The 13,138-nt window shown below is 68.8% G+C and overlaps 1 protein-coding gene across 1 annotated transcript; it reads left to right on the top strand.

The window, feature by feature from the left end:
• The first annotated feature begins 1,215 nt into the window (after positions 1 to 1,215).
• On the top strand, positions 1,216 to 12,837 carry KLHL30 (kelch like family member 30). Its single transcript, XM_038574348.1, is given in 9 exon segments — positions 1,216 to 1,759; positions 3,533 to 4,357; positions 5,678 to 5,725; positions 5,727 to 5,814; positions 7,557 to 7,643; positions 8,136 to 8,291; positions 9,022 to 9,210; positions 9,911 to 10,056; positions 11,365 to 12,837. Coding segments are annotated over 8 exon segments (1,740 nt in total). The 5' UTR covers positions 1,216 to 1,759; positions 3,533 to 3,583; the 3' UTR covers positions 11,617 to 12,837.
• The last annotated feature ends 301 nt before the right edge of the window (positions 12,838 to 13,138 follow it).

The raw sequence follows: 13,138 nt of genomic DNA on the forward strand, positions 1-13,138 counted from the left end.
AGCGCCTGGTTTTGAGTTTCCCAAACTGACGAGTCATGGGAGGCGCTAGGCCTCTCCCGCGTCCCTGTCAGCAGAGTACCCTGTCCTCTCGCCTCCCGCCTGCACTGGGTACACATTAGCGCTTCGTGTTCTGGCTACAAGCACAGGGGCGGGGCGGGAAGGACGACTCTGGTCCCCCCAGGGCCTCCCCACCGTGGTCCTGGCCGAGTGGGAGCTGGAGACCTCCATGAGCCCCCTTCCCCCCGCCCACGTGAGGCTGATGCTGGAGGCTGGGAGATCCTGGGACTATCTGAAATGGGGGCGGCGGTGCTGGGCCGGGACTGGGCCGGGCTGAACTGGGCTGAGCTAGGATGAACTGGGATGAACTGGGCTGAGCTAAGATGAACGGGGATGAACTGAGATGAACTGGGCTGAGTTGGGCTGGGCTGGACTAGGCTGGGCTGAACTGGACTTAACTAGACTGAACTGGGCTGAGCTAGGATGAACTGGGCTGAACTGGGCTGAGCTAGGGTGAACTGGGCAGGCTGGGAAGGGTTGGGGTGGCTGTGACTCAGCGGGACAGGCCGGGGAGGGCGCACGGACTCCGGAAGCATGAGCGAGCAGAAACGGAAGCACCTTGCCAACTGGTGATCGATTAGTCGGCCGCGGCGGTGATCCGTGTAAGACCGAGCTGTGACCGCCCGGAGCCCGTGGTGAGAACAGGGACCGAGGCTCCCCGCTCCACCCATCTCCTCAGGGCCACGCTGGCAGGACGGGGCCACTGTCGTGCTACCCTAATGCCCTGGGGAAATCAGCTAACTTCGCCAGGTGGGGGGCCGTCTCCCCGGGAGCCGCCGGGGTGTCTCTGTGCTGGGGCAGCGTGGGGCCGATCCCCGGGGACCGCCGAGGCCTCCGCCCGGCTCGGCCTCCCTGAGCCTCCACATCCCAGCACCCTGGCCTCCCCGGGCTGCGGGCTCCTGTGCACCCACAGGCCCCTGGCCAGGGAAGCTGCGCCCTGACGGTTGCATCGGGCCTTGGGTGCCACTGTGGCCGAGCGCCAGGTGGGACGGCTTCCCCTGTGGCCGTGGGGAGCAAGGCTGCAGGCCAATGCGGCCGTATTTTTAGATGACCCCATTTCTTTGCCGTCTTTGGCTCCCACGACTAATGGTGACGCCAGGGCTGCCCCAAGGCCAAAGCCGTGGTGTGACCCGGAGCCTCTGGATCCAGGGTCCCCGTCAGCGGCCTGCTGAAGCCCTCAGGAACGCCTCCTCCGTACCTCCCTGGGCGCCGCTTTAACCACCAAAGACGTCCCCACCGCCCTCAGGGACCCCGAGTTTCGAAAGCCTTTGCTCACCAACCTGCATTTCCCCGTGAGAGTCACCTTTCCCCGGTTGGCAGGTGAACGGAAGGCCACTTGGGTACCTGGCAAGAACCCTTAGAGAAGCCAGGACACCAGGCCCTGAGCTGGGCCTCCACGTGCCCCCGAGCCTCCAGCTCAGGCTCTACAGCCCCCCCCAGTGCCTCCCGGTGTCCGCCCTGGTCCCTGGGGGCCCGGAGGCCTCGGCCTCCCTGACGGGGCCAGGGTGGGCCTTCAGAGCGGACAGCCTGGGAGGACAGCCTGGGAGGAGCGGCACCTCGGCCCCCGCAGCCCCTCCCTCCCAGTGCAGACGGTGCTAAAAATACCCTCTGTCCGTGCCCACGTGGGGCCCAGCCCAGCCCAGGCCAGCCCAGCAGGCCCTCCGTGGCCTGAGTTCTCAGAGGTCCAGGGGCCGACGGAGAGGTAGGGTCCCAGGGGCTCGGGGGGTGGGCACCGGGGAACGGGAGGTGGGAATTGGGGCAGGAGCAGCGGGGGGTTAAGGCGGGATAGCCGTGGGGTGCAGAGATCACAGCTGGGGACGCAGCCCCCGCCCTGGGCAAGCCGGGCCCCTCGGGGTGCGGGGCGGGCTCAGCCGGCACACTCCCGCCGGTGTCCTGGCCCAGAGGTGGGCGCGGGGAGGCCGGGCCACCCCTCCAGCCACAGCCAGGACCCCAGCGTCCAGTCGGTGGCCGCGGCTGGCTCCAGGCCGGTTGTGTTCCGTCTGCTCAGGCCCTGCTCACTCCCGGCCTGGGCCAGAACCAGGCCGAGGCTCAGACACTCCAGAAGCTCCCGCCCCGTCCGTACTGGGACCGCAGGGGGCAGGTGTCAGCAGGCGCGGCCGAGGCCCTGCGGGCAGCTGTGGGACACTCTGCCCAGGAGCCCCCGAGGCTCTAGCAGCTGGCACAGGGGGCGCCAGGAATGTGACGCCGCGGGCGCGGGGGCTGGGGGCTCATCTGTAGGCGGCCTCCCCGGGAGGGGGTCAGGCCCGGGGCCCCGACCTGCCCTGTCCTGGCTGGGCTCCTGGGGTCCGTTCCGCTCTGGTGGGGCGCCGGGGGTGGGGGGGGGAAGGGGCCCGGCCCCCACCCCCGCCTCGGCCCCAGGCTCAGCAGGGCCCCCCCTGCCCCTTGGCACCCACAGCTCCACTGCACGGGGCTTTCTTACTTAGACCACACTGATTCCACCGAGCGCCTCGCTCCCCCAGGCCCCGCTGGCCCCTTCCCGTTGATGTCCCCGGAAGGCGCCCCCTGGTGGACAGACCATTTCCCGGGGGTGCAGCCTTTTTGCAGTTGTAAGAACGGGGGTGAAATTTGGGGCAGCTTTCTTGGGGTGAAACGTCAGGAGGACAGAAACGAAGATGCACGTAATCAAATAAGCCAGCAGTGGATTTGCCGAGTCGGATGATACGAACACTGATTCAAAATCGCTCTCCAGAAAGTTCCCCTTCATTGCAACTGCCTTTACCAACCTGCACCCTGTAACCTGGGGGTTCAGTGCATGGACCCCGAGCCTGGCTCCCCTACTCCCTCGCTGCGTGACTTTGGACTAGTGACTTGAGCCTTTCGTGCTCATGTTTCCCACCTTTACGTGGACCCTAGGAGCCCCCGCCTGTGGGGTTGTCGCACAGGCCCGGTGGGGAGAGCACATGTCCCCCTTGAGACGTGGGGAGTGCTGTGACCACAGGACCCCTTCCCCCGCCAGCCTCTGGATCTGCAGTTGAGGAAACCGGGACCAAGGTCACCCGGCAAGGTCACGGCAGTCCCAGGCTCCATGTAACTGTGGGGAGTGAGGATCGGTGGGGCGGGAAAGCTTTCAAAGGCCCTCATCACCCTCCCCAGCAGGGTCAGATCTGGGAGCAGAGGAAGCCACTTGGAGGTGGGGCCCACAGGGATCCCCGCTCCAGGGGGTCTGTCCTGCATCGCCCAGAGTCCTGGCGGGGTCCAGCTGGCCTCGTCCCGCCCTGGTTGCCCGGCCAGGGGAAGGTCTCTGGCCCTCTCTGAGCCTCAGCGTCCTCCTGTAAGACTAACGCGGAGCCAACGCACCGGTCCAGGGGCGGGGGAGGTGAGGTGCCGGGCGGGGCGCTTCCACATCCACGATGCTCAGCCCGTGTTGGCTGAAGATGGAAACGGCCGGACGGATGGGCGACTCGGGCTGATGAGCCGTGTGCTGCGCCGCTGACCCTCCCTCCTGTCTCCGCAGGACCAGGGCGCAGGTGGGCGGCAGGGCCCCACGCCGGCGGCGGCCGCAGCCATGGTGCGCACCGTGGACGACCTGGACTTCCACCTGCCCTCGCACGCCCAGGACATGCTGGACGGCCTGCAGCGGCTGCGCTCTCAGCCCAAGCTGGCCGACGTCACGCTGCTGGTGGGTGGCCGCGAGCTGCCCTGCCACCGCGGCCTCCTGGCGCTGAGCAGCCCCTACTTCCACGCCATGTTCGCGGGCGACTTTGCCGAGAGTTTCTCGGCGCGCGTGGAGCTGCGGGACGTGGAGCCGGCCGTGGTGGGGCAGCTGGTGGACTTCGTGTACACGGGCCGGCTGACCATCACGCAGGGCAACGTGGAGGCCCTGACGCGCACGGCCGCACGCCTCCACTTCCCGGCCGTGCAGAAGGTCTGCGGCCGCTACCTGCAGCAGCAGCTGGACGCCACCAACTGCCTGGGCATCTGCGAGTTCGGGGAGCAGCAGGGGCTGCTGGGTGTGGCTGCCAAGGCCTGGGCCTTCCTGCGGGAGAACTTTGAGGCCGTGGCGCAGGAGGACGAGTTCCTGGAGCTGCCCCAGGACCGGCTGGCCACCTGCCTGGCCAGCGAGCTGCTGCAGGTGCAGCCGGAGCAGAGCCGGCTGGAGGCCCTGCTGCGCTGGGTGCGCCACGACCCCCGGGGCCGGGCCGCCCACCTCCCCGAGCTGCTCAGCCTGGTGCGCCTGGAAGCCGTGCCCAGGGCCTGTGTGCAGCAGCTGCTGGCCACGGAGCCGCTGATCCAGGAGTCAGAGGCGTGCCGGGCGGCCCTGTCCCAGGGCCACGATGAGGTGAGCGAGGGGCACGGAGGGGAGCCCCGGAGGCCCCACCCTGCACGGGGATGGAGAGGACAGAGCGCATGGCCCCAAGGGGCCCTGAGCCTTGCAACTATACCTGCCTTGGGCTGATAACCTGAGAGGGCATCGCGATTCACCCCCTGTGCTCCCGTGTGTCCCACACCCTGGACGTGGGAGGAAGGGGAACCCAGGAGCGCTTGTTCCCACCCCGGGTCAGAGCCCACAGCTCACTGGGGACAAACCTGGAAGTGGACCGAGGGCAGCATGAGAAAGGCCAGAGCTGGGCTAGGGGCATCCCGGGAGGGGTGGCCAGTCTGGGAGGGCTCTCCGGAGGAGGCGGCTTCTCAGCCTGGCCCCAGAGGAGGAATAGGAGCTTGGCAGGAGGGAAAACCATCCAGGAAGATGGCACAGCTTGTGCACAGGTGAAGAGGCACAGATGGGCATGGCAGCAGGGCCACCACCTGCCCCTTAGGAAGCTGCCTGAACGTTCATGGGGTGCAATTTCCTATCTGCTGGCGGCGAGCCTGGCAGGCAGGCAGCTCTGGACACACTGGATGTGACCGAGAGTGACAGAGCCAGTGAATCCGTCTGTGGCTGGGCAGCCGGCTCGGGGCCTTACTCTGGAGGAGTCCTCAGGGGTCAAGTCTGCGGACAAAGCTGTGGCTCAGGCCAGGCTCGGGGTGGGTGGCGGCAAAGTACTACCGGGTGCTGCTGTCAGGCGCCACGGGGCACAGCGGGCTGGCCTGGGGCTGGCGCCAGCTTGGGGCCCTGTCCCCGCGAGGCGGACCCCTTGGAGTTGCGGCTGTGGGAGGTCCAACCTTGTGCAGGCACGTGGGGGAGCCCTGGGGTCCCGGGAGCTCGGGGCAGTGGCTCCTTACCAACCCGGTGGGAACCCTCCGGCATGTCCCGCCCGGCCGGGGTCATCCTAGCTCAGCAGCCGCATGCTGGCCCCGGGGAGGCACCGGGGGCGGAGTCGGGTTGGCTCCCGAGTGGGTGCCGGAAGGCCTCTGGCAGGCCTGCGGGGCTGCTGGGAGGGAGTGGCCCTCAGGTTCGGGGCACACGTGCACCTGCTGCGCCATCTCCCCCGGTCCTGAGCACTTGCCACCATCCCCGGCCCCACGGTGCTCACACACATGTGCTCACACACACACGGGCACAGACGCTCCCACTGCCCCACGTGTGTGCACCAACACAGCTGCCCCCAGAAGTCCTGCCTCAGAAAATGCCCCCGAGGCCTGTGAGCACCGAGGGCCCCTCGCGGGGGGGATGCAGTCACCTGCGCCCTAACCCCGCCTTCCTGCCCCCGTCCCCCAGGCGCTGCTGGTCCTCCCGCAGAAGCTGGACGAGGTCCTAGTGGTGGTAGGGCGGGCGGGCGCTGGAGGAGGACGAGGAGGGCGCCGAGGAGCCCACCCCTCACCCCAGAAACTTCGCCTTCTACAACACCAAGGCCAGTGAGTACCCCTCACGCTGTCCCCGCGGCCCCACGTGAGCCACCCCTGTCCCCTGTGCAGGGGGAGGGAGTGACGAGCACAGAGAGCAGGCCGTCACGGGGAGGGGAGGCGGGCAGCGGGGCTCTGTGGGCCCCTCACCCTCCAGCCGAGGCCCCAGCTTCGGCCTCCTGGGCCCTGGAGGGTCTGCTGCCCAAAGCGCCCTGGGTGCCCAGGGAACCCTGACCCCAGGGACAACAGGCAGTGGGGCTGCAGGTGGGCCGCAGGGTAGGAGCCCGGGCACGAGGTCAGCTCCAACAGCCCCCAGCCGCGGCCTTCCAGCAGGTCATCCTCGCTGTGGAACGGGCTCCTCGCGTGGCTGGAATGAGGAGGACCCCACGGACACTGGGGCCCCACCGCAGGGTCACCCGGGAAAGGGGGGTGTAGGAGGGCAGCAGAGTCTCTGGAAGGGCCACGTCGGCCCTTGGCAGCTCCTCCGGGAGCTCTGATGAGCCTCCGCTGGTGCCCCGGGGCCCCCGGGCCAGTCACCAGCCACCCCTGTGGCGTCAGCGGCTGGCGGGTTCCAGGACGCGCGAGGCCGGCTGTCCCAGGTCAGGGGCTGACGAGGGGATTTGGGCGCTGACGTCAGGTGATGAGCTCTGCTGGCTCGACCCGGGAGCAGCTGTCCCTCCAAGCCCGAGGGGAGGACGGCAGGGGGCACGCTGGCAGGCAAAGGCCTGGTGACGGCCGGGCAGGCCTCACCCTGGGGTGACACACACATGAGTCAGGGGGACATGCAGTCCCTGCCCAGAGGGCAGGTGCCCAGCAAGGCCCGGAGATCTGCACGTCCTAAGACGGTCGTAAACAGTCCGCAGGCCACTCCCCAGGGGACCGCCCCACGCCGGGTCTTCCTCAGGCCTGACCTGAGCACCCAAAACGCGGCCGTTTCCTCGGAAAAGCATTTGCTCATCTCTTGTCTCAACTTAGGCTCACGTAGCTCTTTCTTGAAGCTGGGCCCGACGTGGGTGTGTGACCCTGCCCGTGGCCGTAGTGACAGTAGTCCTCAGGGACCATGACGGAGGGGTGGGTCCTCTTCTATGCTCCCCCCCCTCCCGGTGAGGTGGGAACCACCCCCTGCACAGAGGACCGGGCGGAGGCTCCGGGTTCCCCGGGCCCACACAGCGGCACTCGAGGGCTGGGGTCTGGACTCGCCGTGTGTGCTGCAAGGCCCCCGGCACCCTGGGTGACCCCGGCACCCCCACCAGCACACAGCGCAGAGGGTGCTCAGGGCAAGGGAATGAACGATGAGTGAGGAAGTGAATGAACGAATGGTGGCCGTGTTCTAACCCACTAGGGACCAGAGGTCAGGCCCTTTGACCCGCTACCCCGTCTGGCCGGTGGGACCCAACCCAGGGGGTCAGTGAGGTTGCCCTCAGGTCAGAGCGAGACCCGGTCCCCGGAGCAGGGGCGGCCTCCACACACAGCCCGGGTGCAGTCCTGTGTCCAGTCTGGGTGCTGGGCTCCGGGGGCGGCGTGGGGTGGGGGGCGCCGGGAGGCCGCACCAGGCCTGGTGGGGGCTTGTGGAGCAGCCAGGGTGTCCCCCCACCACCCTGCGGCCGGCCGAGCCCGCCCCTCGGCCCTCCCCCGGGGAGGGAACAGCCCTGCGCCCACCGAGCGGGAAGAGGCGCCGGGGGTGGGGGTGGCGAGGGGACGCCCCGGCAGCGAGCTCGGCCACCCTGACCCCTCTGCCCGTCTCTTCCGGCCAGAGAGGTGGATGGCGCTCCCCGACTTCCCCGACTACCACAAGTGGGGCTTCTCCCTGGCAGCGCTCAACAACACCGTCTACGTCACAGGTGCGCAGGCGGCGGCTCGGTCGGGCAGCTGACCAGAGTGCACCCCGAGACTCCGCTCTCCCCTTCCGCTCCGTCAGGAACCTTCCACACTTTTCCGTGATGTGCAAACAAAGAAAGTTAAAATCCACGGGTGCACACGTGGGCACAGGGGACCGTCCCCCGTTCTGTGTGGCGCACAAAGCCAGGGCGGACTCACCCCTGCACCCGGGGCCCCCCAGGGGGAGCTCCCTCTGCTCTAGTGTATCTTGGAGCTCGGGGGCCCATAGAAAGTCTGGTTGGGGAAAGAGCGGCCGCTGTGAAGATCTGGAACCACCGATCCCGTCCTCCTTGCTTACAGGGCAGGTCACACAGCTGCCCTGTGCCACCTACAGCCCCCCACCCTGCCCCGGCCCAGAGTCTGGCACCGTGGGGACCCGGCGGGGGGGGAGGCAGCAGGACGAGCCTGGAGAGCCCGGGCTGGGGGGCACCTGAGGGCACAGACTCTCTCTCCAGGGGGCTCCCGGGGCAGCAAGACGGACAGCTGGTCAACCACCCAGGCCTGGTGCTTCCCCCTGAAGGAGGCCGCCTGGAAGCCGGTGGCACCCATGCTGAAGGCCCGCACCAACCACGCCAGCGCCGCGCTCAACGGGGAGATCTATGCCATCGGAGGTAAGGCCTCCCCCCGCCTGCGCCGGCGGCCTCCTGCTCCCGGAGCCCCTGGGAGCCTCCCCAGCCCATGGCCTTGCCGGGGACCAGGGAGCCCCGCTGGCCTCGGGGGCCGCAGAGGCACGGCTCCCCATGCTGCCCTCGGGAGCTCGCCGTCGGCGGTAAGCTGGGCTGTGCCCCCTGCGACCTGGGCGTCCCGGGGGGAGGCTCGGGCTTGAGTCCCCAGAGCCAGCTCCAGCGTGGATCCTGGAAACAGAGCGATGGCGGGGCGCACTGCAGCCTAGAGCTGCCAGCAGAGACGAGCACCCCCATCCCCAGAACCTTCTGCTCAGGGTCACCCCCTCTGTGAAGCCCCTGAGGGCAGGAGACCCACAACGGCCCCCCCCCACTGTCCCCCCGCTCCCGTCGCACCCCCAGCCTGAGCACAGAAGCCCGCCTTGTCCCCCCTTGCGCCCCAGAGCCGTGGCAAGGAGTCACCCCGGGGACCCTTCCAGTTAGATAAATACTGAAAAACAAGAGGACCGGCTGAGCAAGCGCTTGCCGAGGCCTCTGTGGGTGACGGACCGGCCTTGAGGCCACTGCCAAGAGCCCCACCTGTCCCGGCCAGCCCCGTCCCCCGCGATGGCTGCCGAGACCGCCCCGAGAGCGGGAGAGGACACGGACACCCAGGGGCCTGAGCCCAACCTCCAGCATCCCCTCGGCCCCTCGCAGCCCTGACCCCCCAACCCCGCAGGCACCACTCTGGACGTGGTGGAGGTGGAGACCTATGACCCCTACACAGACACCTGGACGCCCGCCAGCCCCGCCCTCAAGTATGTCAGCAACTTCTCTGCGGCCAGCTGCCGGGCCAGGCTGTACCTGGTGGGCTCCAGCGCCTGCAAGTACAACGCGCTGGCTCTGCAATGCTACAACCCTGTCACAGGTGGGGGACATGGGCCCCGGGGCACGGACATGCAGGGCCACCAGCCCCTGCTACCGTGGCTTGGGGTCGAGCGGCAGGGGCTGAAGGCAGGGAGCCGCGGGCCCCCACCTGACCCCTCCTTGCAGCGCACAGTCCCACTCAGCGGGCAGGCGGGTGGGGGCCCCGGGGATGGGTGGCCCCAGGGGTGCAGGGAGCAGCCAGTCACAGGCCTCTTACAGATGGCCGCAGCCACCTCAGAGCGGATGAGGCAGGGAAGGGGGGCGGGAGCCCAGGGGCAGGGACCCAGGGGGTGGGTCACAGGCACAGAGCCGCGGCCCCCCCCAGCCTCGGGGTGCAGGGGTCGGGAGGCAGAGTCCCAGGGCAGGTGACGGGGAGCCCATCTCAGGTCCTGAATGCCACCTGGCTGCTGCGTCTGCCTGGACCTGGCCCCACGGGCCCGGAGGAGTGGCCCCGACCTGCAGGTCTTGGTGGGCGCCCGCCTGGGCTCTGGGCCCCGGGCCCAGGTAGGGCTCAGCTGGGCTCTGTGGCTCAGTGGCCTCCTGGCCCTGCCCCTCACCCCCTCATCCCTAGGATGGGGGACATGACCGTAGAACCCATTTTGCAGGGTGGGTGTAAGGGTCCCCAGGGCCGGTGGGGCCCGTAGCCACCTGAGCTGTCCAAGCCCCCTGGTGAAGGTGGGCCCCGTGCCGTGTCCCCGCAGATGCATGGAGCGTGATCGCCTCGCCCTTCCTCCCCAAGTACCTGTCGTCGCCGCGCTGTGCCGCGCTGCAGGGAGCACTCTACCTGGTTGGCGATAACACCAAGAAGGTCTACGTGTATGACCCCGGGGCCAACCTGTGGCAGAAGGTCGGGTGTCAGGCTCGCCTCCCAGGGCGACACCACCTCCCGCCCAGGACTCCTGACACTGCAGAGCAGAGAGGCCCTGGGGACGCTGGGGGCTGGGGGTGTCACCACGGGAGCCGACAGTGAAGGGCTTGCTGAGGCCCAGGGCCTGGGCTGAGCCCCTGTGAGGACAGGAGAGCCAAGGACCGAGGGCTCCTGGTACCCAGGGGTGCTCGTCCCCAGCACCCCAGGGGTGGGCTGTTCTCTGGGAGCAAACCCAGGCTGAGCCATGGGTGCTTTGGGGACAGCTGTGGCTGAGAAGGCCCTTCTGTCCTGGTTGGCCAGGCCCCATGGGGGTGGCCACGCAGGGAGAGGACGGATGGTGCCCAGAGCCCATGGCGGTGGCCTCAGCACTAGCCCGACACCCTGGGGCTGCCCTACCTGCCTTAAGATTTCTAATTCCTAGAGGCCTGTGGAGGTGGCCCTGGCCGGCTGGCCAGGAGCAGGGCCCCTGCCACCCTGCTGCCTGCAGCTGTCCCCGGGCATCAGCACTCAGCTGCCCGGAGGCCCCCATCACAGGGACAAAACAGGTGCAGGGTGGCCCCTGCCAGGCGGGCACTTTCTTTCTGGGCCCTCCCAGCTGGGCCATGGCCAGGCCTCTGCAGGGCCCACGCCGCTGCTCCGGGGGGCATCGCAGCCACGACGGGCTCCGCTTTGCCCTCCGCAGGCCTGGCGGGGGGTGGGCTGCCCGTTAGCATCCTCACGTGGAGGCCACCGCCGGGCCTCCTCCTTCCCACGCACACCGGGCTCTTCCAGGAGGGCCCACACCTGTCTGGCCTCTGGCTCTCACCTCACAGGCCCCGCCCAGGGCACCTCTGAGGCCAGGGCTGAGGTAAGAGGTACGGGGGCCAAGTGAAGGTCCCAGGGCCCCAGCGGCCCCTCGTGTCTGTGTGTTTGGGGGGGTTGGGGTCAGAGCTGCGGCCACACCTGTCCCGTCCCAGAGAGGCCCTGCCCAGAACCCGCCCGGGGATGCAGCTCCAGGCTCAGGCTTCCATGTCCCCCTCGCCCCGCCTGACACCCCGGCTTCCCCCACCAGTGAACTGGGGCCTAAGAGGCCACGGGGCCTGGAGCAGCGTCCTGGGGTTGTGGGCCGGAGAGGAGCTCAGCGGGCTCTTCCCACTAGCAGGGCAGGCACAGGGAGCCTGGCTGAGCTCCCAGGTGGCAGGAGTCCCGGCGTCCCCGCGTCCCCGCAGGGCGTCCCTGTGCCCCACCAGAGCCCCACCCCACCCCCCGCCGCCGCCCCACGGGGCCCTGACCACGGCCCACCCGCAGGTGCAGTCGCTGCACAGCCTGCACGAGAACGGCGCGCTGGTGCCGCTGGGCGACGCGCTGTACGTGACGGGCGGCCGCTGGCAGGGCATGGACGGCGACTACCACGTGGAGATGGAAGCCTACGACCCCGGGCGCGACGCCTGGACCCGCCACGGCTCCCTGCCGCGCCTCTGGCTCTACCACGGGGCCTGCACCGTCTTCCTGGACGTGTCCAGGTGGACGCAGCCCTTCGGCCCGGCCCAGGAGCACTGAGCGGGGGCCCGGCTGCTCCCCGACCCGTGTCTGGTCGGGCTGGGCCCGGCCCCCGGGGACGCCAGGGAAGCCGCCCGGGTGCCCACAGCCACCGCGCTCACCGCGCCGCGAGGCTCGGGCTCCGGCCCAGGCCCTCTGACGTCAGGCAGGAGCCCAGGGGCCGGGCCGAGCGCTGCAGGACCCTGCGCTCTCCAATGGTGGCCGTCCCCGGCGTGTGTCCCCTCGGGGCTCCTGAAGGACTTGCAGCACACAGCCAAGGTCCCGGGGTGCGCCGGCCCGGGCCCCTGGGCCTGCCTGGTCCACAGCTGTGTGACCCCTCAGGCTGCACGTCCCCAGGCCCCAGGAAGGGAGGAGGCGGGGCGGGGCCAGGAGAGGGGGCGCTGCCTATGTGGGGGTTGAGGGGACCCAGGGTGAGCAGAGGGGGTGCTCCCCGGCCAGGAGTTCCCCTGCTTCTCCAAGGCGACAGTGGAAGTGCCCAGCGCAGGCCCTCGAGGGGAGCGGAGGGGGTCCTGCTGCGGCTTCTGGGGAGGCCTCTTGTTGGTGCTTCGCTCCCCGTGGCCACCTAAGCGAGGGGTGCGCCCAGGGGGCTCCTCCTGCCAGCACGCGGCGGGACTCTGGGTGCCTCGCGTCTGCCCCAGAGCCCCCGAGTCTGACTGGGGTCCCACGTGGACCCGGTTCAGCGCCCCTGCTCCTTCTCAGGGTCCGTAACGAGGCCTCCCACCGAGGGGCTCTCACTGGCTGCTGCGAGCTGCGTCAGGGACACGGGCTCCAGTCGGGGGTCCTAGGTCCAGCCTGCCTCCGGCCCTGGCCCTGCTTGTGCTCGGGACCTCCCCGTCCCTCTGGACTGAGTTTCCTCTCTTGAAGGCTCTTCTTCGAAGCCTCCTGGGGACCAGAGTGCAGGCTGACATCCTGCATTCTGAGGAAGGAGTCCCTGGGTCCCTCCACAGCCACCTTGTCACAGACCTGCCTCCTTTTGCCCCTTTCTTGTGGGAGAATTGAATTTGCCTCCCCCTCCCACCCCCCAGGGCCTAGAGCAGGGCCTCCCGGGGGGCTGCTTCCAAAGGAGCAAGAGCCCCAGATCTGAGGCCGCCTGGTCAGCGGGTGGAGTGGATGAAAATGAAGGTGATGGTTCCCGGGATCCTCGAATCTTTCCGTCCGGACATCTGCAACGTTTGCTAAACAGTTATTGAAGGGACTCGGCCAAATACCGTTTCAAAAGACCCGATGTGTCAATGGACTTCCTTTTTTTAATCGCGAATGGGTAGTTAAAGGGTGGTGTTCTAGACTATGGCCTGCCTCTGCTCCTGCACACCTCCTGGCAACGGGGGGCGGGGGCAGTGCCTGGGGTGGGGAAGCACATCCCACTCCAGGGCCTGCTCCTCACCTTTGGGTGCCAAACTGCCCCTCGTCTGATCGGCTGAGCCGCCCCTATTCAGGGGCACCCGGGTCAGCCCCATCATACCCTATGGGGTCCCAGAAGGAAGCAGATGACCCGTGAAATTGAGTAACGGAGGACAGTCTA

Source organism: Canis lupus, chromosome 25, assembly GCF_011100685.1.
Source record: "Canis lupus familiaris isolate Mischka breed German Shepherd chromosome 25, alternate assembly UU_Cfam_GSD_1.0, whole genome shotgun sequence".
Taxonomy (NCBI): Eukaryota; Metazoa; Chordata; class Mammalia; order Carnivora; family Canidae; genus Canis; species Canis lupus.